This window comes from Neomonachus schauinslandi, chromosome 11 (genome assembly GCF_002201575.2).
Source record: "Neomonachus schauinslandi chromosome 11, ASM220157v2, whole genome shotgun sequence".
NCBI classification, from domain to species: Eukaryota; Metazoa; Chordata; class Mammalia; order Carnivora; family Phocidae; genus Neomonachus; species Neomonachus schauinslandi.
The window spans coordinates 63,649,886-63,676,628 of NC_058413.1; the positions used below are offsets into that span (position 1 = coordinate 63,649,886).

Consider the following 26,743-nt stretch of genomic DNA (forward strand, 5'->3'; position numbering starts at 1 on the left):
ACAAGCAGGGGGAGTGGGAGAGGGAGAAGCAGGCTTCCTGCCGAGCAGGGAGCCCGATGTGGGACTCGATCCCAGGACCCTGGGATCACGACCTGAGCCGAAGGCAGACGCTTAACAACTGAGCCACCCAGGTGCCCTCTGCTTTTTTTTTTTTTAAATAAAAAGTTTGAAATAGGGTTTCTTAGCTTCATTTCAATAATACTCTTAAAATTGAGGGAAGTTAATATATTTTAAGCCATTACTCTTTATTACTCTACTCTCATTTCCTTTATTGATTTTGCTTTTTACTAAATGATCACTCTTCTTTTCTCTTTCTTCTATTTGATCTCACCCAACTAACCATTATTGTATTTGCTGCCTGCATTTTCTTTCAAAAAATGTGAGAAAGAAAAAATATTTTTTACAGCAAAAACACTAACAAATTTAATGGGCTCTCCAACTCACTAGAGTACTACAATATCTGGCATAAGGTAAGAAACAAGATTAGAATGAAGCATGAGAATTTAGTCTCTGCAGGAAAGGAACTACATAGGGTGGCAGGTAATTGGATCACCGTGATCTACACAAAGTTTTAAGACAAATAACACAGGGATTATCTTTTGCTTTTGTAAGGCTTTTTTTTTTAATATTTATTATTGAAGTACAGTTGACATGCAATGCTATATTGGTTTCAGGTGTACAACATAGTGATTCAACTATTCCATATGTTACTCAATACTCCTCACGATAAGTATAGTTACCATCTGTTACCACACAATGTTATTATAGTATTATTGACTATATTCCCTATGCTGTACTTTTCATCTCATCTCTTATTATTTTAAAACGAAGTTTGTACCCCTTAACCCCCATCATGAATTTCACCCATTCCTTCCCCCACCTTCCCTCTGAAAACCACCAGTTTGTTCTCTTTGTGAGTCTGTTTTTGGTTTTTTTAGTGGTTGCTTTTGTTTTTTTCCTTTTTGTAGAATCCAATATAAGTGAAATCATATGATATTTGTCTTTCTCTGTCTTATTTCCCTTATAATATCCTCTAAGTCCATCCATGTTGCTACATATGGAAAGATTTCATTCTTTTTTTGTGGCTGAGTAATATTCCACTGTGTGTGTGTGTGTGTGTGTGTGTGTGTGTGTGTGTACCACATCTTTACCCATTTATCTATCAATAGACACTTAGGTTGCTGCCATATCTTGGCTATTGTAAATAATGCTGTAATAAACAGGGGTGCACATATCTTTTTGAATTAGTGTTTTTATTTCATTTGGTAAATTCTCAGTAGTAGAATTACATGTAATAGATATTACATGTAACCATCTATCATTGCAGCTAAGTGTGGCTTTGTACCTAAGTTCTAATTCTTGGGATATAAAGGGAAATCATGTTTTAAAGGGAGCAAACATGTTCATCTCTCTGTACTTCTTTTAACCAGCTCCTTGTCATGTCATGATGGTGACTACACACCCAAGGACCACATCCAAGGGTGGTAGAGCAAGAAGAAGGTTTTTGGATCCCATCTCTTTAAGACCTGTGGAGCAGAACAGACATTCCAGTCTGGACTACCCACTTATGGACTGTTACATGTGAAGTACATTTCTATCTTGCAAAAGCACTGTTATTTTGCTCTTTGTTATATGTAACTGAACATACATACTAAATAATGCACCATGCAAGAGAGTTATTACTTTCTCTACTTACAGATGAAGGAAGAGGGTCAAAGAAGTTAATTTTCCAAGGTTACCCACTAGTATATGGTAGAATTAAAAAAAAAAAAAAAACTGAACTCTACCTTCCCAACTTCATGCTCTGTGACTGCTCTGTGCTTCAGTCTCACAGAACTCACTATATATGAGTTTCCAGGCCTCTGATCTTTGCACATATAGTTCCTTTTCTTGGAATGCCTTTTCCCTACCCAGCCTGAAAACATCTTACTTAATCTTTAAGAGCCAGCTTTGACTTCCTCAAGTGGGATGGTTCTTTGTACCATATTCTCTTAAAGCAGTTTCTTCACATCTTCGTTCATTTATTCATTCAGCCATACAACCAACCTAGCAAAAAATGTGCCAGGTTATAGAGGTAAGAAAGTAATAAAAATGGACCAATTTTTCTTGTGCTTATGGAATTTACATCCTAGAAAGAAATATCAGGCATTAAACAGTGAGAGTGCAGTGTGACTACTTCTTTGAAAGGGAAGAGTCTGAAGTGAAAACACACATCAGGAGCACCACACCTAACCTCAGCATCCCAGAAGAAGCATTATTTAAGCTGAATCCCTTAGGATGCATAGGAGTGAGTCAGGCAGAGAATGGCAAGGGGTCTTTTAACAGCATGTACCAGAACTAAGTATTGTTGACTAGACTCTATCAGACTATGAACGTCAATGCTTTTATAAAGCATCCTAAGTGATTTATCAACACCACCACTACCAAGATTAAATGCTGGCTCAGGTTAATACTAAATGTGTTACCATTGTACTTTTTTGAATCCCTATAGTTTTATTTTGTCTTTCTTCTATAGAGTATTTCCTATCCCACCCATCACTGCCACTTCAGTCCAGTATCCAGAAGCTTCCTGGGTGCAGATTCACCTGGGATGCTTATAAAAACATAGATTCCTTGGCCATACACTGAGATTCTGATTCTACTGATCTGGGGCAGAGCGGGAAATTCTGCAATTCTAATAACATGCCTGGAAAGATTTGATGCTACTAGTTCACAGACCACATCTTGAGTAGCAGTTCTATAGAGAGAAATTATATAAATATTTCTCAGAATTATTTCCCCTTGTTTTTAAACCTGCTCTGCCAGGTTGAGCTCTTTGGAACAAAAGTGGATCTTTTGCCCAGGGCATATGGGGCATGTGCCTTCAGAGGAACCATTACCAGAAAGAAGGGCCTTGTGGTGACTCTCACCCATCAGTCACATACTCCACCCGGACAACTTTTGTATTTTCTCATCGCCACCTCCCCCACCCAGCCTGTGTAGAGGTTTCCCAATGGATGAGGAGTTACCAGTAGAGTAGCCAGCCATCTGCCTTCTCTAAGGGCAGAAAGATGAAAGTAGGCTGGTGAATGGGTAAATAGGTCAGGTTTTCTATTTATTTTGTGATTTTTAAAAGATTCATTTAAGTCTGAATAGGGGTTTTATAACTTCACAAAAAGAAAATGATGAGAGAATCACTGAACTGTTAAGAAGGCTTTCAGCAAGTGCTGGTGTTCATCTCCATGTGTGTCATGCATGAGAGTCTTGAAAGTTAATAAGCTTTTGAGAGCCATGAGGACAGGGACCAGGTCTTTCACATGAACATACCCCACAACTCCCTAGGAGAGTTATAACTGCTTAGAGAATTTGAAAATACTTAACTCTAAAAAGGAGGAAATGAAAGCAACTCACAAAAGCTGAGAGGATAATTTTGATGATCAATTAGGTAATACATATAAAGCACCTCTAGAAAATAGCGGTTCCTTGATAAACATTAGCTCCTTCTCCCTTCTATTTATTTATTTTTTAATTATTTATTATCTAGAACAGTTTTGTCCCTTAGAACTCTCTGGAATGATGGATTCTATACCTGCACTGCTGAATACATTACCCACTAGCCACGTTGGCTACTGAACACTTCAAATGTAGCTAGTACAACTGAGAAACTGAATTTTTGATTCTATATTATTTTAATTAAATTTAAATAATTACAGGAGACTTGTGGCTACTGTCTTGGAGAACACAGGTTTTGAAGCAAGCACAACATAGTAGTTGGTAATTAAGTGTGTCACTTTGTTGAACTGTATTGGATTGATCCTTTTTCATACAGATACGCATACATTTAAGGTGATGAGTGAAAGGGGCAGGTGCCCCAAGGGCAGGCCAAAAGGTGTAGTGAAAGGACAAACACAGAGGATCCAAGCCAAAAAAGAAGTTTCTGTCATATTGATCAATACTTCTCAAACTTTAATATGCATACAAATCACTGGGGTTCTTGTTAAACATACAGATTCTGATTTAGTAGGTCTTGAAAGGGACCTTAGATTCTATGTTCACAAGGTTCCAGGTATTAACAATGTTGCTAGTTAAAAAGTCCATTTCAAGGAGCAAAGATCTAGATGTAGGTAGGCCAATGGACCAGCATAACCGCTATTGGATCTATCTCTGAACTAGCTCTGGCATCTGCATTCTTGACTCAATAGTTCTAGATCAAATCACAGGAATGCTCCATTTTATCAAAGGCACACCTTCTGATGAACATTTATTAAGCACCTTTTATATACTAGAAAGAGAACTCATAACAATCCCCGTGGGGCAAATATTATTCCCATTTACAAATAATAAATCAGGTTTAGTTAGATAATTTGACTTAACCAAAACTCACCCAAGAACTAAGTCTCAGAGGTGGGCTCAGAACCCAGTTGCCCCTGAATCCAAATCCTATTCTTTCTCATTATATGATCTTGTTACTCAAAGTGTGGTATACAAATGAACATCAGCCTCCCCTGGAGGCTTATGAGAAATGCAGACTCTCAGGACCCATTCCAGACTACTGAATCAGAATCTGCATTTGAAGATCTCCAGGTCATTCTTATGCACATTAATATTTGAAAAGCACTATCATGTGCCATCTCTACCTTTATAGAACAAAGCAACAAGTGGAAGTGTAGGGGATCTGCTGATTGTGGCAGCTAAGAAATGGATTTCAACTGGCTAGGGTGGACTCTAGAATAAATATTGATAGCTTAGCTTCTATTGCTAAAGCCTTATTGCCTCATAGGCACAGTTTAAGCCAAAATTAAGCTGTTTTCTGGTAGGTAAGGATTTTTTTAGTTTTGGATAATACTATATTCCCAACAGATAAAAACATCAACAATATAATTTTAACAGTGTTCATGGGGGAAAAAAAACACAACAAAGAAAAACAAAGAAATAAATTGTTTGCTGAAAGATAAATGTACTAAAATCAACAAAGTCTTCTAAAATATCTTAACATTATTAATCACTACTGGATGGTTCAAAGAAACAAACATAATTCTGCTTCTTCTCTCTTCATGGGTAATTCTGGAAAACTATCCAATTAAGAGTGAATAAGCAGCCTGAATCACAAGGGTCTGTTATTGTACAAAGTGACTCAGAGGAATTAATGTCTAACTGCCCTGCTCTGTGACCAAAGGCTTGGTCATCCCACTTCTGCAATACAGCAACTTCCTCCTCAGAGAGCTCTTACTCTCAGCTTCCTGCTGCTGGGATCAATCAGAAATGCCATTTAAACCTTGCTTAACAACACCTCTTAGTTTCAAGCCCATTCTTTGGCTCCGGAATGAACCTCATTGCTAACTTGATTGTTTCTCTATGTCCCTGAACCCACATCATCCATTATTTTCTCTCATCCCCTACTCTTCTCAACACCCTTCACTACGCTGTCAACCTCTCTTGGGCCATTTTATTCCCTTGAGACCACTTTTTGGACCTCTGTCCCAGAAGCGTAGCCGTGTCTGCATCCAATGACCTTTCACATTTAAAGTTCTCTACAAAAATCTCCCTGATAGGGGCTCCTGGGTAGCTCGGTCAGTTAAGTGTCTGCCTTCGGCTCAGGTCATGATCCCAGTGTTCTGGGATCGAGCCTCGAGTGGGGCTCCCTGCTCAGTGGGGAGTCTGCTTCTCCCTCTCCCTCTGCCTGCTGTTCCCCCTGCTTGTGCTCTCTCTCTCCCTGTCAAATAAATAAATAATCTTTAAAAAAATCTCTCTGATAATATTTTAAGGATATTATGATTGTTTTCAAATAACTTTTACATAAATGATCTTCTTGGAAGTCAAATACAGTGGGTGATACTATTAAGGACCTTCTCATATTTTTTTTGTTTTTTGGTTTTGTTTTGTAACCTAACCCCTCTTTCTTCTCTCCTCTACTTCTCTTATTCCCTCACTTTCTTGGGAGGTTTTCCAAGCCTCAGTCCTGGAATTTCTGGAACAAATTCCCCTGTCTCCATTGTTATTTCTACCTCTAGAAGCAAAGTTTCAGACAACAAAGTGTCTCAAAGAAAAGTAAGTTCATTGTACTGTCAATACTTGCTAGAGGTTTCTTTTATTTCTCAACAGTTTCCCTTAAACATCCTTAATAATTTAGATATTCACTTCCCATATCAGTTGAACCAATTCCCTTTGACACTTTAATTATTTATTATCATTGACTACTAATATTTTTAAAGTGTAAGATTCCTTCTTTTGTACCTGTTTTTCTAACAAAGGACATATATAAATTCTTAGCCCTTTTTTTTTATGTTATGTTAATCACCATACATTACATCATTAGTTTTTGATGTAGTGTTCCATGATTCATTGTTTGCGTGTAACACCCAGTGTTCCATGCCGTACGTGCCCTCTTTAATACCCATCAGCAGGCTAACCCATCCCCCCACCCCCTCCCCTCTAGAACCCTCAGTTTGTTTCTTAGAGTCCATAGTGTCTCATGGTTTGTTGCCCTTTTATTTAAGACTTTGGCATGGTAAATTAATTTCTTGTTTAGCAAATATTCATTCCTTCTTCTACTTTGAGCTTGGCACTATGATTGGCTTTGGCCAGTGGGGTGTTAGTAGATGTGATGTGAACATAGCTTTTAACTGTGTTTGTGTCCTGGGCTTGTCCTCTTGTGCTTTGGCCATCACAATGAAAATAACATATCCTGGGTAGTACTGTTCCCTCTCTGGGCCCCTGAATGAAACATGTGAAGCAGAGAAGCCAACCCGGTAATCTACAGCCTAAAGCAGCTGGCCCAGCCAACCAGTAGACACTTAGGGGAGAAATAAATGCTTATTGTTATATGCCACTGATTATGTGGTTATTGGTTGCACACCAAAAACTGACTGTTATGTGGAGTGAAAGTAAATGATAGACCGAGCTCTACCATTTACTAGTTGGGCTAGAATATCTGTATCTGTAAAATGAGAGGTTTGCATTCATTGGATCCCAAGTTACTTAACAAGATTTAAAACTCATGATTCTTGAGTATACCACTTCCCACAGCACATTTCCAGAAAACAAGTCAAAATATAACCACTATGAAATGAAGTCTGGAGAAGGATGGAGAGAAAAGGATCCTAGAATCTCTGATTAATTTTATTTTTCTAAAGCAGAAAGAATGGGGTTTGTTAGGATGGTGTTTAGTATAAGACTCTGAGAGGTCTACTGAAAGGCAAAGTATGTCAGGAGAGAAGGCTTCCATGTCCGTTGGCTGCAAAGTACCGAGAGGGTAACAGGCTCCCTTTTCACTAAGTTAGCCTTCAGGGATGTGGGCGTACAGATCATATGCAGGCTTCACTCACTCAGAACTCTCTAAGAACAAGTATTTTCAGCAGCTATCCTAAGATAATATTTAACATATAATGGGGAATAATAAAAAGACTGAGAGAAAAATGGAAACTGTTACAGAGTGTTGAAATGGAAATTTGCTTTTTCTTTCTTTATTTTCCTTGAGTGATTTTAATCTTCATGTAGGGGGTTCCTGCCTTGCAAGAGAGGTGGGACTATACCATATGTAAGGTCCTATTCAAACTTACAATACCATGACATCATTCAAGAATGAGTTTATTTGAAGCATTTTTACATAAGAACTTCAGTGACCCCACTTTGTTAATGGCTGCCACTTTAAGAGCTCTAATAACCCGTAACTTACCGTACTAAAAAAAGGGCAGAATTCTCTTCAAATACTTTTTGTGCCTTTATTAAAAATTTCCTTTGACCACAGATTTCCTCTAGTTATTCAACTGCTGTTTGCATGCATGCCAAAGAATTGTTTCCATGAGGACAGTATATTTCTAAAATCAAACTTGCTAATTGGCAAAATTAATACATTTACTTGCAATGAAATTATTTGTGAGAAAGACAATAATGTATGTTAAAATTTGTCATTTAGGTAATATTTTTAAAAAAGAAAATGTTCTTACGCAACATGACTCAAATGCTCTGGGGAGCTCTGAGATCGTTTTTTCATTAAGTAGACCTGAAATTATGTAACAACTAGAACATGAGAAAGAAAAGAGGAAAACAAAGTATAGAACACTGGGGAATGAGAAAATAGCCTGCGAACGGAATAGTGATTTGTTCAAGGTTACCCAGTGAGTCAGGAACAAAGAGGAGAGTTGGACCCATGCCAAGACCCAAAGTATATCTACATTAATGGCTATGGGCTAACTCTGCCATTTTCAATAAATGATGTACTCACATATGGGGGAAGATGGTCACATTTACCATTCTATCAGGGTCTAGTGTGTGTTACTTAATAAGTTTTTATTATTTAAATAAAATTATAAATAAACACCTATGAACCAGAAGTTAACAAAGCATGATTTCACAAACATAATTTCATTTCATCCCCACAACCACCTCTGAGGTAGGTATTATAAATTAAATTAAAAATTAATTTGGTTTAAAGATTAATTTGGATCCAGAAAAATTAAACTACAGGGTGCTGAAATGGCAATTTGCTGAAGAACACATTGCCAGGATCCAAATTTATAATTTTATATATATAAAAAAGTATATAACCTATACCAAGCAAACCTCTCTATATATCCTACTCTTAAGGAAGCTCAAAGAGGTTCTGCATTAAGTACAAAAATATTGAAGGTGAAAAAATAAAAACCCTTTGAAGAATTCAAAGTCATGCACAAAGTTGATATTTAGGGAATAGAAAGCAATTTGATTAATTTGTTTTATGTGGCTGATTTTACTAGCTAATTGGTTGGGTTACCAATCAAGCATGTCTGCACAAAATCCTTAGTTTCTATTGATAAACTATTTGTACATGAGGGCATCTGGCAGTTAAGGCATAAGAATCTTAATAGAAGGCTTTGAAATAATACAGATCTACCACAAGAAAGCAGTCCCACTTACAAAATCAAGTCTCTGTGTTTAATGCCTACTTCAAAGCACTGCTCATCCGCTTTTGCCAATGTATATAGCAAAGAAATTTACTAGAGTAAAACATAGAATTCCTTAATATACGTGGATCCCTGCCCCAAAGGTATTGGAGCCTCTGTGACAAGTTGTCTTCCACCCAAAGCCACAAGTAGCAGAGGAGAAAGCATACTTTGTTCCCACACTGAGAGGCAGAAAATAAGGAAGGGAAGGAGGGAACATAAGCGACTACATGATAGGAGTTAAGTAAGAGCTCAAACTGTTTAGCCAGGCTACCTGTGTTCATTCTGGGCTCTGCCTCTAATACAACCTTGAAAAAGTCACTTAACCTCTTTATGACTCCGTTTTCTTAATTGTAATATAGAGAAATTAATAGACCCTATCTCATAGGGTTGTTTTAAGGATTGAGTTAATATTTAAGTGTTTAGTGTCAGGTGTACGGTAATCCCAATATAAACATTTGATACATGAAAGAAGATAGGAAGAGTAAGAGACAGAATAATGGATGCTATGTGTCTTTAATGTATTGCTTTGCTTCCTTCTAATGGAGTCCTTTTCTTTCCACACCTGGGGTCACTGACTCCTACCAGTGAGCTTTTAACCCCATTTCTTGTCTGACCCCAAATGACTCTTATTCAGAAAGATTTAAGAAGCCCTAGCTCAGTAGTTCAGGTGAGTCAGCATCAAGTCAAGCTTGCTGTTATTCTTGTCCTGACCCCGTGTCCCAGTTTTAGTCACTTGTTCCTGTATTCAAGTCCCAACCTTGTACTCCAGTTCTAGCATTCTGTTCCCCTGTGGCTGAGTCCTGGCTGGGAGGACCTGCTCAGGATCTCCAGTTCCTATGAGGCAGACGCCTCCCAAAGGGCAGCCTCTGGACTGGAAACACTTTGTTTGGCACACTGTGCATGAACTTTGGAAAATCAGTTGCCTGTATTTAAAAATTCCAAAATTTGACATAAAAATTCAAATTTCCAACTTCTCTGGAAAATGAAATGATCTGGCAGCACCTGATCCCCATTTCCCCTCAGTATGAACCCACTGGAGCCAACCAGCAGCTGCCCCCTTTGGAAGGCCATGTGCTAACTATTCCCTACTGTCCCCAAGCCCTCCTGCTCCATTTCTGTGAGTTACTGTGAGTTACTTGGTCCCTGTAGGCCTTTGAAGTTGGGGGTCTAAGATTCAGAATAGCCGATACTTAACAAGCATTTCCTTTGTGCCAGGTGCTTTCAATTGCTTCACAAGTTTTATTCATTTAATCAAAGACCAGGAATCTGTTTGTTCTTATCCATTGTCCCTGCAGTCCTTCTCCTTGCTTCAAATTCTCTGTCTGCATGCACCTGTGTCTGTCCCATCTTCCCCAATCACTATTCTCTACCCATTAGCTAGGGCCGCTCAGAAAGCCTTGTTGGGCCTCCATAATGTCAACCACTCACCCACACTGTGGCCTGTTGCCACTCTCCAATCTCCTCTGCCCAGCCAAACTTTGTTGTCAAGAATTTTGGCCATTATAGTGACTGTATTTCAGGTACAGAATTCCAGGCTTTACTGATCTGCCTGATCCTAGTATCTGTCTCATGCTCCAGGAATAAACCCACACGTTTCATTATATATAGATAGATTGCCCCTCACAAAAATTTGTTACAACTCTTGTTAGAAGCCCAGCAAAATCCATTAAATATTTACTGATAGCTTACTTATGTTCTAGGCCCTGCCACAGAAATTGATTTGAGTATTCCTTTAATAAGAAACCCAAACAAGTTTATCCATCTCTTCTATAATTAATTCATTACTTTTTCAGGAAACCACCAAGGAAACTAACATTATTTGAACACAATTGGCTTTTTTTTTCTTTTCTCATGATGTGCCCTTGTGCTTTAGAAAACAATGAATGAAAGAGGAAAGTATTTGCATGACTAAGCTGAGATTTAGCAAATATCAAAACAAAACTCACAAAACTCATTCTACACATTTCATAAGATTATCTGGACTGGGTAAAACTGAATATGTATTGAATTTTAAATTTAGCTGATTAAGTTCTAACATAATTTTTAAAGAAAGTCTTAATAAAAGTGTTACTTACATAAGGAATCGTGTCCAAAGTATCTGTGTTGACAATTATAGGAGCAGGGCTGGCCTAAAAAGGAGAAACAAAAAAAATTAAATAACAAGTAGTCTCTTTTAAGATAGGATCTGTTAAATGTATTTGAGTTCAACAGTATTTCTTGAGGACCTGTACAGGCACGTGTCAGGGTTTTGGGGGATAAATGAAATACCTTGGAGTTCGCTGCAACCTCCTCCTTCAAATATTTGTTTGCTACATTTGCTACATAATGAAATGAAGTAAGCAGTTGAGCTTATACTCATTTTCTCTTAAATTCTACCCAACAGTAGGAGGTGAGGATTTGAATTGTGTATGAGGTAAGTATTTCTTATAAATTGGGTGACAGTTAAAATGTATAGCATTTCCTTATAAAATAGCTGTACAAAATAAATTTCACCTCTCTCTCGTGGCAGCAAACTTAAACCCAAACCAGTATTTGTAATCCTTCTCTTTAAACTGCCTTTTGAGAATATGTTGAAAAAAAAGTTTCACTCATTGACATCTTATATATGCTTACCTATTATGCATTCTTTATCCTATCATTTGTCATTTATGCATTTCTGATCACATACCTTAGAAATCCTTCAATAGGAAATTAAAAATTCATCAAAGATGGCATAAAATCATATCGGGTAGGCTGAACTTTCTTTTTCAAAAAAAAAATTTGTACAAAATCTAGTCATTCCCTTTAAAGTTGAGTAGGAAACTGTGTAAAACTGATACAGAAATGCTACAAGCCAAGTCATTAGAAAATAGATTGCAATCTCTATTTGCATCCACCAATCTGACTTCATGAATATTGAGTAGACCTATCTTTATTTTCTAGTTTCTAGATTTTCACAGCATTTTTTCCTTCATCCCCTGCAGGATCTTTCATCTCTGTCCCAAACTGCAGATTTCATTTAGATAGAGGAAATAGTCTCATCATGATTAATCAAGAGCTGTCCTATAAGACACAGTGGTTTTGGCAAGTGCTCAACTTTTGGGACATTTCATTAGTCGTGCCCTCTGGAGTTAACAGAGTTAACAGCTTTTTAATGTCAATCTGTGCCTATGGAATCCTAATCGAATGATACAACAAATGGCAATCCAGCAGATATCACAAAACAGAATTCCATGTTTTAACACAACACACTGGGCATTAAGAGCAGGACCCTGGTCTACTATCTACATGGTGGGTCAGCTAGATGATCACAGTGTATTCATTAACTCCTAAAAGCAAGTACCTCAGGGTGAATGGGGGCTTTGGAGAAAGACAGTTTCCACTGGATCCCACACACAAAAAAACCACCCCAAAACACATACACACACACAAAACAGTGCTTGTAAAGAGGCATGTGGTGTAGGGAAAAGAACATGAGGTTTAGAATCAGAAAATCTGGGCTCGAGTTTGGTTTGGCAACTTCCTGATTATGTTTTGGGCGCTGAGCAACTTCCTGGTGGTGCAATTTAGGGGCAATTACACTAACTCCCTTTGCCTCATTTTCCCTCTCTGTAGAATGGGAATAGAGGTAATCACCTCCTGAAAGAGTTGTTTGAAGAATAAGTGAGGTGATATAGTTCATGAACTTTGTAAACTTAAATTTCAGAATCAATGTTAAATATTATTATTAGTGTCCCTAAACATGGACCACTGTAAGAATACATTACTGAATGGTTTGTGAACTGTTTATACACCAGAGATTTCAATGCTATGTTAGAGGCTACAATCGCACTAAAGAAAACTAAAGATTAGACCATGTGAGGTACCATTAATTAAATCCATATTACTTGCCCATGTATAAGAATATGCACATATGTCCTCATTTAATTGCCACAAAACCTTATTGATGAAGCATCATTATCACTGTCCCCACATTATAAATGAGATGAGAAAACAGAGGCTCAGGGAAAATGAGAGCTTAGACTTAACACTGGCTTTTCTGACCTCAAAATCCATTTTTTCCACACGAAGCTGCTCCATGATCTCAGTATCTAGGTGGCTCATTGCAAGAGTCCCGCAGTGATTGGAGATCTCTAGTTAGAGCAGCATATGAGACTCAGGCAAACAAAAGACCACTCTGGAGCAAGAGATGCCTTAAGGTCTTACCTATCAGACATTGAAAGCAAGCTGGTGATGCCTGAATGGTTACTGGTGTTGTCATCCTAGTCCGTGTTTTAGTTTTGACTTCCTCTCTTGTATGCTTGCTAAATGGTTCCCAGGATGACCCAAAACATTTGTGCCTTGTCTCCTTGACCAGACTGAAAGCTTTCCAAGTATCACACCCAACACTTGTATTTTCCCCTATTATCTAGTATAGTTTGATCAATAAATATGCATTGATTTGATTCCATCTTATTTTTGTTTTTCCTCTTATAGATTACATTAATGTGGTCTAGGAATAAATTTTTACATAAGCCCCTTTCCTATATGATGCCATTTATCACTTTCATCTGTTTGTGTTGCTATTTTCTGTTTCATATATGTAAATTTGGTTCTTCTAATCAGACTCTATGCTTAAAAAATGACAAGGATGTACACTTTCCTAGAATTCTTCACAGCACTTGGGTACACCAAAGGAGCTTAGTAAATACTTAGGAATTATTGACTAAATACTACAAAGTAGCTACAAAGTATGAGGATATAAAGGAAAGTCATACTTCTTTGTAAGCTTCGGAGAGCATTTCTAGGACAACTCCAAAATCTCCTCTGTTACCAGCAAGACTGTGACTACTTTTCCAATATCTACTGTCACTTTCTTTCCTTAACCAGTCCCTATTGCTTAACTGTCCAGCTTTTACAAAATAATGACTATTTCATAACTGTAGGATGTCAAGGTTGTGAAGTATAATTTATGTTCCGTGGAAAGCTCATTGCTCCTTTTTTGGTGCTAAAAAGATCCAGAAGCCCCATTAATGTCTGCATTTTTTAAAGTCACTAAAAATGCATGAAAAAACAGAGTATATGGAATGTGTGAATCCACAGATACAACACATACATCTGACATGGGCAAATCCCTGGCATGATCACCAAGGAGATATCATGGTTCTCTGTTCTGTATCCCACTGTGCTGCTACATCCAGCTCTCTGAAGATCAGATCTCCCATTACTCTGCTCCAGGCCCCTCACAGTCCTCCCCAGATTATTTTCACAGAAGCTTCTTGGAATCTTTAAGGTACTCAATGGCACATATCAGCAGAGAATAAAAATCCCAAGTGGTGACAGAGTATTCTAAGTATGGCCCATGAGTGTGCTCTTCTCACCAGTTGTTAATTTCAGTTCTCCCCTTGGCTCATCCTGGCTTCTATTTCTTTTTTCACTTTTGAAATCATGTGAGTCCATGCCAGTTTGATCAAGTTTGGTTTCAGATTCTTCAAACCAATTCCCTAGTTACTTTGATGGTTCCCTCTAAGCTTTATCTCCACAATGCGTAGTGCTCTGCTATACACACAATCTCCTTCCATATTGGGTATTCTATTTAATTGAACCCCTAAATCAAACTGGTGACTTACCAGATGCCAGCATCCTACTTCGTATGCTTATTTCCATTTACTGGAAAGAGACTTTTAACAAATATGAAAAAATCTTTTCATCAGAAGTTTCAAGGCTTGTCTTCATGTAAATCTAGTCAAGGATTTTTGAAACTATAAAGGTTTAAGAAAATCAATGTCTCTTAGGTGGCCCAAACGATGAGCTATAAATGGTTTGCATTTTATATTACATTCTCTTCTATGTGGAGAAAGTCAGTTTACAGCAAGAAGGAAGTGTAAAGCTAATTGTAGAGAAGCCAGAAGCAAATAGAGAGAATAGCAAATAATTTAAGCTATTAGATCAAGTTATTCATGAATTCCAGCCCCCTTCCTCTCTTTGAGTTCTATGGAATACCCAAATACTTTTAAATTATAGCCATACTTTGCTTATGCTAGTAAAGGATAAACTGCTGCTGCTTGCCACCAAGAAAATGTAATTAAAAAAGAATCTGACATAATGAATGCAAATTTTCAAAGGGGTTCATTGATTCTGACTGATGTGGTTACTTCTTGATATTTTTTAAGTGCTAGATTTGAGAAATACTTCTGACATATATGGGCAAGTGTTCACCAGGTCAGCTACAGTCAGGAAGCCTCATCAAGCAAGGTGTAGGCAGGGAAGGTACATCAGCCAGTCAGCCAAAGAGCACACTCTGGAAAGTTTATATCTGACCAGTGAGAAGGTCACAAGATGAATCTGGGCCTATATCTAAACTTTTAAGAAGCAAAGTGGAAAAGGAGAGAAACCTACATTTAAGTCAAGGGACTTAAATAAAGCAGGAACTGAACAGTAACACAGATGGGGTTAAGAAATTGTGCAGGGATTTCAAATGACCTGGAACATGCAAGGTGAAGGCAAGCAGTTGTCAAGCCAAATTAAGTAGGAGGTAAAATATGGCAAGAATAACATGTTAGCTGCTTTTGGGGCACAGTATCTCTGGTTTATCTTCTCAGGCTTAAAAGACAAGGCTCTTGAGTGGGCAAGAAGCAACACAGGTCATATAAATGACTTTCATATGTGGTGTGGCATGACAGCTTGAAACAAAATGGAAGCTACTGAAAGTTTTTAAATGAGTCCATTTGTTATGCATGTGATTTCACTGAGACAGCTAAAGATCTCCAGACTTCAAGGTAGATATTAGCTGGCTTAGGTCAGCTGCTACAAGGTTATTAATAGTCTAGCTTCACAATTCACATAATTCACACATTAGGCTGCGCCCCAGTCAGACCACGTCCTAATTCTAACCAGGGAAGTAGAATATTGGAGTTACTTCCCACAGCAGGTCTGAAATGAGATCTCTAACATTAAGTACTGAATTGGTATGCTAAGGATTGAACTCAGGATAACTTTATTTTGTTTCAGGTCTTCCCCCTTAATATTCCACTGTGTTGGCCCATTCTGGAAATAAAAAATGTGATGTGGTTGGGGTTGGGGAGACTTCTACCTCAATTTCCTGCCTTTAGTTCTCTGTTAGACATGAAACCCTTTCTTCCGTCTCCTTTCCCATAATCTATTGAGCTGGAGCCTCACATCCTTAGGCATTGGCATGGAGAGTCCTACTCCAACTTGAAGGATTTACCAGGACCTGCAATTGTCCCTGAGCATCATCACTCTCTGAAATCTCATAGTATCCTGACCCAGCCACACCTGGACCTTCTGAATATTACCACTGGGATGGATAGTAATAAAGTTGAGCATTTATATAGCACTTATTTATATCAATTAACTTATTTAATCTTCACATAACCCAATGAGTCAGGTACCATTATTCTCAGCTCACAAGTGAGGAAGCAGAGGTTAAGTAATTTTTCCAAAGTCATACATATGGTAAGCAGACTGTCTTCAAACCTAGACAGTTTAGCTCAGAGTCCATACTTTTGACAATTAGGCTCTACTGCCTCTCAGAATGGAACTGGACTTTACCAGAGCTCTTTGGAGTCTAACTTTTACTGCTCACTAATAAGTCAGAGGCCAGCTCAAAGCAAAGTTAGATATATCCACGTGGATCCTGGCTGGTGCCGGAGCCGTCCCCTCCTCATTCTGTCCCAGTTACTGGGCCCTGGTATATCATGTGAACAGGCCTGCTGAAGGCATGGCTTAGAAGAAGATTAATGGTACAGCCATAGCCTGTTGACTCAACCAGGACTTTTTTGAGTAAGCGCCAAAGTTTTGGTAAATAACTGAGTAAAGACATATTGTTGGCTGTGTGAGAAACAAAAGAAACAAATCCACTCTCTATATAAAACTTTAAAGTTGAGGCCTTAAGGATCATTTAATTCTACCCTTTCACTTTATAAATATGAAAATGGAAACAGAAAGGAAGTGGCATGCCCCAAATCTCACAATTATTTAATATCAAAACTGAAGACAGGATAACAATAACAAGAAGAATAAGAATAAACTGTTAAGCATTTATTAAATGACTGTTATGTTCCAGAGGCTGTGGTAAATACTTAAGATGCATCAGTGCCTTTACTTCTCAAAATGTTTTAAGGAAAACATTATTGTTTCCATTTGGAAGGACAGAAGAAAGGAAGAAAGGAAGGGAGGGAGGCTCAAAGTATCTAAGTCACTTGCCTAAGGTCACACATCTAAGAGGACCACAACCAGATTTCAAGCCCATGTCTTTCCTAGCCCCAGATCTCATGCTGATAATCACCACCATCTCCTGATTCCCTCTGCTGATTTTTTTCCAAGCTACACGTTGAAATGCAGTTATTTTCCATCCTGCAAGTTGCTGGCTCCTCTTTCACTGTCTGAAGAGAAATTTCTCACCATACTGACTCAGATTCAATTTCCCAATTCTCAGAGGGTTTCTAAGTCCCTTAATCTCTTTCAAACCCCTACTTAAAAAATGGGACAACGCTATTTTTCAGTTAACCTATTTCATGAGAAGTTAGCTGGAGAAATAATGCATGTGAAGCAAAAAGAGAGGTACTCCACAGATGTAAGTTTATATTATTACTGTGGTTATTTTTTGCTTTCCTGGATTTTCTCCTTTTCATATTCTCTCTCTACAAGACCAACCAGGTGCATGCAGTTTGATCCAGTAGAGCTCTGAGTCATCACCAATAGTAGCATCAAGTGGTTCTGGTCTGTACCCTGTTTTGCCCTTACCCTGCAGTGACATAACCCCCGCCCTCCCACATGTATACAGGTAAGGACACTGAGGCAATAACAGGAGGGTGGGTGATTGAACAGTTAATTGTTTGCAGGTTAAAGACTATGCAGGATGTCTCAGGGGGACAACTCTGGAGGAAGCAAAGACCTTGGTCCCTCTGCCTAACACTTAACAAAATGCACAGATAGCTACCTACCTAGCTTACCATCGGCCTAGGTTAGAACATTGGGGAAAAAAAGTGGCGCCTGGTGGCTTTGTAGGTTGAGCATCAGATTCTTGGTTTTTGGCTCAGGTCGTGATCTCCCAGTCTGGGGATGGATCCCCACATCAGGCTCATGCATAGCAGGCAGTCTGTTTCCCTCCCCCCCCCAAGCCCCTCCCACCATAGGCGCTCTTTCTCTCTCTCTCTCTCTCTGAAATAAATAAATACAAATAAATATATATAAATATAAATATAAATATAAATAAATATAAATATAAATAAATAAATAAATAAATAAATAAATAAATAAATAATGAATCTTAAAAAAGGGGGGGACATTGGACAAAAATGGCGTATTTGTGTTTGGCCTCAATTCAATTCAACTCTGCCTGCCTGAACTCTCTTAATAATAAACATAATATTATCTTCACTTTACAGAAAACTGAGGCACAGAGATGTTAACCAATGTGCCCAAGGTCATCCAGCTGGTGATAGCAGGGCCAGGAGTCAAACCTGGAAGTTCCTATGTGGGTAACTCTTAAACACCTGCAAAACATTTGCTCGGATTTGATAAGTTTCCAGAAGTCTGTGCTAGTTAACACCACTTCCCTCACTGATCCTTGAAAACATACCATTAGTCTTTTATCCCTGTGGATTGAAATGTTAACATACCTGCTTGATCCTCCCTTAAAATACAAGGTAGTGTAACACTTTGCAGAAAATAGATGATAGCCTAAAGACCTCAGGTAGGCTGAGTTAAGTACCCCTATCCCTGGTGCAGAAAAGATGGGGTAGCTTGCAGAGTGAGGAACAGAAAGTAGAGACCTGGGACCAAACAAACTTTTCTTTATGTTTTCTCTAGAATTAATTTCACTTAGAGATAAAAGTTGATTAAACTACTAGATATGAGGGCTCTTCGGATTTCAATCCAGTTCCCCTGACACATACCTCTCTGCATTTAGTATAAAAGGCAAAAATAAATGATTCACCAAAACTTCAGATCATCACTGAAACTCAGATTGATAATTGCATTATACTGACCACAAATACCATGCTTTATAACTTAGAGTGTGTTTATATACATTAGATCATTTAATTTCCACAGAAAGGGAACTAACATTGATTGAGCAAATACCCATTGTGTGTCAGGCAAATATGATAAGCTTTTTACCTGTGTTTTCTTGTTTACTCCTCATAGAACCCAGAGGGCCTGCTGGAATTTTCCTTTGTTTAATAATTCAGTGAATTTCCTAACATCAAACAGCTAGAGAAGTGAAAGCTGGGATTCAAACCCAGGTCCTTTGACTCTAAATCCCTTGCTTTTCTCCATTTCTGCCACAAATTCCACCGATTCACACTGAGCATTTACAAACCTAACTGCTTTATTTATGCAAATGCTCTCTGGAGATAGCACAAAAAATGGAGTCATTAGCTCAAATCTCAAATGTGGTTTAGTCAATGTGCCCCATGCCATATAACCACACATACTTAATTCACTGATTCACTCCATGTGGTGTTATTCCTGGAAAGATCCATGTGGATACCATCTGCTCCTTTTTGCTAAGCCACCAAAGAGCTATAATCTCAGCAGCACAGTTGTATTTTCCACACTTAGGTACCAGAATTCTAAGCAAGCTGTCAACCTGGTTCATTAGGCTAAAGTAGGGCTAGTTTCTTCTGTAGTACATGGATGAAGGTCTTGCACACAGTAGGATCAATAAATGGATACTATTTACTCCCTTCCCTCTCCTTTCTTTCCATCAAGTCAAGATTCTCACTACTCCAAGCACACACCTTGCTCATATCTATCATAAGATACTGTTTCCATTTCTTCCTTCTCTTACATCATGAATCAATCATGGTTATCTACCTAACCAAATTCTATCTATCCTTCAAGGACAATCTAAAGCCCTAGACTCTCCATGAAAGTTTTCTCAATCCTGACTGCAGGTCTCAATCTATCTATCTGTCCTGCCCTCCAAATGTAAAAACGTGCATTAGTTGTATTACTTCCGTTCACACTGAGTTATAAATGTTAAAGGAAAGAAATTATGTGACAGAACTAAGCTCTGACATTCTTAATGAATGTTTCTTTCTGTTCTTATACATGCTGATGGCTAACTGATTCATGTGTGATATTTGTATCTCCTTGCTGAAACTGTAATTGTTTTGAGGGTGGGACTCTTAACCAGCCTCCTCCAGCTAGCTCCCATCAGTGCTTGACATACAATATACTCAAAGATGTTTGTTAGTGGGTTTTTAGACCTTTGAAACTAGAGCCACAGCAACAAGAGGTAGGACTCACGAGAAACCCATGAGGCAACAGATTAGGTGAAATGGGTAGAAAGGGGTAACTGCACACTGCCCCCTGGTGACTACTCTTGTACAACTGATGCTGTGGATGGGAGCATCTGGAACTTGTCATGCACTATAGATAGACTTTGCTAGTCTGAAGCATGACATGTAAATTAAGGACAATTATAAACAGAAAGACTCTTCTATGCCTATCATATGCTGGTCATTTATATTCATTCTCTTCTCCTTATTACAAGCTTATGAATTACATGCTATCATTATGCTCATTATACCGATAGCAAAAGTGAGGCATGGGCCTGTAATGCAACTTATCCAAGGTCATTAGACTAATAACTAGTGGTGCCAAGGCTCACTTTTCTTTTTTTTTTAATTTTTATTTTTAAAAAATATATCAGTTTTGGTTATACAATATAGTGATTCAACAATTCCATACATCACCCTGTGCTTATCATCACAAGTGCACTCCTTAATCCCCATCACCTATTTAACCCATCCCCCACCCCCTCCACACTGGTAACCATCAGTTTGTTCTCTATAATTAAGAGTCTGTTTCTTGCTTTCTCTCTCTCTCTTATTTTTTCTTCCTTTGGTTGTTTTGTTTCTTAAATTCCACATATGAGTGAAATCATATGATATTTGTCTTTCTCTGACTTATTTTGCTTAGTATTATACTCTCTAGCTCCATCCATGTCATTGCAAATGGCAAGATTTCATTCTTTTTTATGGCTGAATAATATTATACTTATATATAATTATATATGATATATGAATTATTTGTGATTGATATATATATACATATATATCTATATATCTCTCTCTCTATATAGATATATATCTCACATCTTCTTTATCCATTTAACAACTGATGGATACTTAGGCTGCTTCCACATCTTGGCTATTGTAAATAATGCTGCTATGAACATAGGGGTGAATGTATCCCTTTGAATATTCTTTGGGTAAATACCCAGAGTGCAACTGCTGGATCATAAGGTAGTTCTATTTTTAAATTTTTGAGGAACCCCAATACTATCTTCCACAGTGGCTGCACTAGTTTGCCTTCTCACCAACAGTGTATGAGTGTTCCCCTTTCTCCACATTCTCATCAACACCTGTTGTTTCTTGTGGTTTTGATTTTAGCCATTCTGACAAGTGTGAGGTGATATCTCATTGTAGTTTTAATTTGTATATCCCTGATGATAATGATGATGAGCATCTTTTCATGTTTACACTGGTCATCTGAATGTTTTCTTTGGAGAAATGTCTGTTTATATCTTCTGCCCATTTTTTAATTGGATTATATGTTTTTGGAGGTGTTGAGTTGTATCAGTTCATTACCCTTTATAGGATATGTCATTTGCAAACATCTTCTCCCATCCATAAGTTGTCTTTTAATTTTGTTGATTATTTCCTTGGCTGCACAGAAGCTTTTTATTTTGATGTAACCCCAATAGTTTATTTTTGCTTTTGTCTCCTTTGCCTCTGGAGATATATCTAGAAAGAAGTTGCTGTGGCTGATTTCAAAGAAGTTACTACTTGTGTTCTCTTCCAGGATTTTTGTGGTTTCATAGGTCTGAAATGGTTTCATGTGGTTTTATAGGTCTTTAATCCATTTTTGAATTTATTTTTTGTGTATGGTATAAGAGAGTGGTCCAGTTTCATTCTTTTTTATGTGGCTGTCCAGTTTTCCAGAAAGATCACTCTTCATGACTCCAAATCCATATGTTTGTTGTAACACCATCCTGTGTAAAGCAAGGAAGGCAGCGCTGGAATTGCTCCATGTTCTAACTTACATCGAGCTGTACATTTTAGAAATTGGAAAGGCAGAAGGAAACACGAGGTTTAATGAAAAGTTAGAGATTTAAAGATCATGAATAAAGAAAAATGGCATCCTAAGAACTTGCTAAATGTGAAGGCCTATATCGTTCCAATTTTAGTATATGTGCTGCCGAAGCGAGCACGTGAAGGCCTATATCAAAAGATTAACCCAAAACAAAACATTCATTTACTTATTTATTTATTTATTTTTTAAAGATTTTATTTATTTATTTGACAGAGAGAGACACAGCGAGAGAGGGAACACAAGCAGGGGGAGTGGGAGAGGGAGAAGCAGGCTTCCCACCGAGCAGGGAGCCCGATGCGGGGCTCGATCCCAGGACCCTGAGATCATGACCCGAGCTGAAGGCAGTCGCTCAACCAACTGAGCCACCCAGTCGCCCCCAAAACATTCATTTAAAGTCTCATATTTTATCTTAAAAAGTTCTCATAGTTTTAATATTTTACTTCATAACTATTTTTTATTTATTTTATTTTTCAAAGATTTTATTTATTTATTTGAGAGAGAGAGAAAGTGAGAGAGAGAGAAAAAGCGTGAGAGGGGGGAGGGTCAGAGGGAGAAGCAGACTCCCCACAGGACAGGGAGCCGGATGTGGGACTCGATCCCGGGACTCCAGGATCATGACCTGAGCCGAAGGTAGTCGCTTAACTGACTTAGCCACCCAGGTGCCCCTCTATTTTTTTAAATATAAGAATGTTTGAAGTTATTTATAATGGAGTCAACCTAACGTCTCAGGTAGTTCTTGCATGGCTATCAAAAGTTAGGCACTTTACCTCCCTGGAAGTAACCACAATCCAGTTGAGGGATTATGTCACTGGCATAAAGATGGCACTGGACTGGGAATCAGGAGATTGAAGCTTTAGAACCAGCAAGTTCATTAACTCAGGGTGAAGAAGCAATTCACTGAGCCTCCCTACTCATTTCTAATTTGAGGAGTAGAGAGTGAAATGGATACCTCTAAGAGTCTATGTCTCATCAAGGATTTGATTTCACTCATCATAAATTTTGCTCTACTGGGAAATACTAGGAAGAAAGCAGGGATGCTATACAAATCTTCTTTCTGGATAATGATGATCTCTGCTTTTATCATTCAGATACAGAAAGTTAGAAGCTATGATGTTAAGAAAGCCATGGTGAAATAAGACAAAAATCAAATTGGAAAAAGATCAATGATATAAAGTGGTTTCTAATGAATTGGCTAAAGGATGAGGTTCTCCATATCTTAGAGAAGGTAGCTCCAAATGCATTTATGATCATCTTGCTCTATGTTTATAGTCTATATTTTGTTTTTCTTGTGAATAAGTTAATTTTCTGGCCTTAATACCAGGCAATTAGTGGCAAAGAATTCCCTCCCATATTAAAAACTCAAAAATATTTGAAGTGAAGTGAAGAAGTATTACCAAGCTCTTTCTTCTATCCTTGCCTCTCTCCATTTTCTATAAGACTTATCTCCAAAAGGAAGAATTCACTAACATCCAAATTCTGTTTTCCTTTTTTCCCCCTATTAACCAGAATTTGATATTAGATCATACAAAGTTTAAAAACATAATAGGCTAAACCATAGAGAAAGTCTTAAAATATTTCATTCAGATTTTTTTGTTTTTTGCATGAGAGGAAATGTTAAGGAGAGAAACAAAAAGGTGATATGAGTTTGGTTTACTGTTTTACCATTAGTAACCCGTAATGTGCTAATGTCCATGTTAGACTGGAAGGTATTTCAATACCTGCCTCTGAAACATGGCACTTAGGCTGGGTTGCAGAAGGAACAAAGTAGAAAACACTTTAGTTCCATTTCCATTATTTTAAATTCTGACAATATCTATAAGCCTATCAATCTCTCTTTAGCCATTCTGTCTTCAAAATTAATGTTATATTTGGAATTGTTTTCCTTAGGGAAAAACAGAAAAAATAGGTTAAAAAAGAAAAGAAGTGAATGAGGACGAGAAAAATAGAAGCTAGCTAACTACTGCTAGCATTTGCTGATGCCAAAGAATATATTCTGCAGATGTGTTTGTATATTGTCATTGATTAGGCAATGAACTCTTTGTTCCACAGCAAAGAGCCTACAAATCTCTAGGTCCAAAATGCCAACCAGTTCCTAGCCCCACAGCTGCCCTAGCTTCCCAGAGGGGCAATGTCTATGTCAGTCTTGGTTTCTCAGTTTTCTGATGGCTCCCTTACTCCCAGTTATTCTGCAAAGCAAGGGTTCTGCTTGCCAATTAACCTCCTTCTAGGCTCGGGATAAGCTACAGTTTTGTGTTTCAGAGTAAAGACAGAAGAGTATTATCTGTTGATGTGGGTTAGAGGAGAGAAAAGGAAACAGTAAGAGAGAAGAATAAAAAGAGGAGAAAGAAGGCATAGAGGAGGTTGTTTTATGGTGTGTGTAGACTCTGCCATAAGTGGAGAGCAAACTGGTAGTTCTCAAGCTGACTCTCCTCTTTACTCTCGGACCACTTTGTCCATCGAAACTGTAAACTCAGACATACTACAACCCTCATTTGTTTTATAAAAGATGTCTTTAACTAACTGGAAAGGTGATAACTTCCTTATGAATATAATGTTTGCAACCTTACATTTTATGACCCCTTTTTGCCCACTCTAACTCAACAAAAACATTCGCCTGGTATGTGTTTATGTTATAGGATGAGCACCTCCTAGTTTTGCACTTGGAGTCAGCAGATAAGGTATCTAGGGATGGTTGTGCTACTGTAGAACTTGGTCAGGTCACTTGACTCTCTAAATTATTTCTAAGGTTACATACAGCTATAAATAAGGATTGGGTAATTCCTGATTTTAATTTTAACCTAATTTTGAATATCATAAAAATAGTAATAAAAGGAGTTTAGGATTTGGGTCATCTGACTGAGATTTAAGAACTTTCCCCTCACCTATATTATGATTTTAGCCTTGTTTAAACTGTCACATTTTCTGTTTATGTATAATGGAGATATAAATAATTATTTATCAAACCAGTGTGCTTCTTTGAGAAGCAAATGGGATCATATATAAAAACCCTATGCAATTTGTAGAAGAATACATTGGACTAATTAGCAACATTAATAATGGCAACCCTTCCTGGGCACTTTCTTTGGTTAGACGTTGTGCTAAGGGTTTAACTCACATTATCTCATTTAAAACACAGACAACCCTCAAGAGATCTGTATAAAACCTAATTTCACAGAGAATGAAGCTGAGGTCCAGGAAAGTTAAGCAAGGATTCAGACCTTTCAAAATTTCAGATTTTTCAAAGTAGCTAAAACTCTTGAATTGGAGCAAACGTACACTGGATTGAGCTTCTAGTCTTACTAGGTTATATCTTACTCCTTAACCACTTCTGATTCCAGCCACTTCAACTTTTTCAACTTTAATTCTCTTATAAATAATACGGAAATATTAAAACCTGCCTTGCTAGGTTATAAAGAGAAATAATGTAATTAACGCTGCTTTGAAAACTGTAACAAGATAGAGCAGTATAAGGAAGATGGTAGTAGCTGTATAGAGGGGATCTCAAGAGTAGCAATAGCAAAAGCAGTATATTTTCGAGATAAAAATCAGAAACTCCATTGTTGTTAAGCATCTCCCTGCTAAATAAAAAGATCTAAATGAAGCTTAAAGAAGTACAATATATCTAGTATTAGCTCATTAAAGTTTTTAAGGATTTGATATGTGTGTGTTTTAATTTTGTTTTGCTACTTGGAGGAGGACTGATATTATTAGCTCTGAACACTACCTGTTTTTCTGCTCTGTAACAAAATGTTGTGGGTCCTATTTTTGCAATTATTGGAGTGGGTAGGGAAAGTGGGAGTGGCAGAGAATGGGCTTTACTCTGTTGTACGGTAACATATATCTGCACTGATACCCATTGTAATGAGTCCACATAAACATGGTACAAGGAGCAACAATGGGATAAAGAGAAGGCATCCTGCACCTGGCATGAATTTTTCATGGACTCGAGATGCCTATGCACTGGAATCACAAGACCAGCAGTCAAAGAAAATGTAAACTGCACAAGTGAGGAAGATAAAAAAGATAGCAAGTTCTTGCTTTTTTTGTTAAAAAACAAAAGGAACAATCTCATTCCACTTTGCCAGAAATTGCAAATGTTCATGCAGTCCCAGGCTGTTGCAATTATTCAGGTCGCTTCTGATGTAGTTATCTCCCCCCCCCCTTTGGTTGAATATCTCTATAGATTAAGTGTCATCTTTGTTCCTTTACTAATAGGAATTCCATTAATAGCCTTGTTCATATTCTTCAGGAGGAAATAGACTAAAAACTGGGGTATTACTAGACAGAAGTGTGAAGTGAGGCTAAGAGAAATGAAACAGAGAAATGAATCCGACATGATTGAGGATGATGAGTCAAGCAATATTTAGAATCCAGAAAGGACAAAACACACTTGGAACACCATGAACTAGGACTGAAACTCATCATTGAGCAAATCCTATTTAGAGCTGACCTAAGCTTACAATGTCTCAAAGTCAACATCCAAGGACCAGAGGCAGGGTCTGTGGAAGTGATAGTGGGGCCAAGGAGACAGGCTTTAAGGAAGTATTCCAGACAAGAAGCATTATTCCTCATTATCATCCCATTGCTGCCTAAGTTCTCACATTTTAAGTATTAATCGGCCCATGTAGGTTTATTTAGCAAACATCATATTTAAGGCACTATAGTTGGAACTGCCGAAAGTAGGTAGGAGAAGCACAAGGTTTTGCCCTGTAAGGAGTTTACAGTGTCATGTAAAAATAAGAGAAATCCCTCAA

The 26,743-nt window shown here is 37.8% G+C and overlaps 1 protein-coding gene across 10 annotated transcripts in view; it reads right to left on the reverse strand.

Moving 5' to 3' along the window:
* Nucleotides 1-26,743, reverse strand: part of DLG2 (discs large MAGUK scaffold protein 2) — a 1,451,407-nt gene that overhangs the window by 724,298 nt on the left and 700,366 nt on the right. For 9 of the 10 annotated variants that reach the window (XM_021686447.2, XM_021686448.1, XM_021686449.1 and 6 more), the window contains one exon: nt 10,979-11,032. The exons of the other annotated variant lie outside the window; for it this stretch is intronic. In XM_021686447.2, the coding sequence (XP_021542122.1) occupies nt 10,979-11,032 (54 nt within the window). The remainder of the gene's footprint in view (nt 1-10,978; nt 11,033-26,743) is intronic. 10 annotated transcript variants of the gene reach the window in all.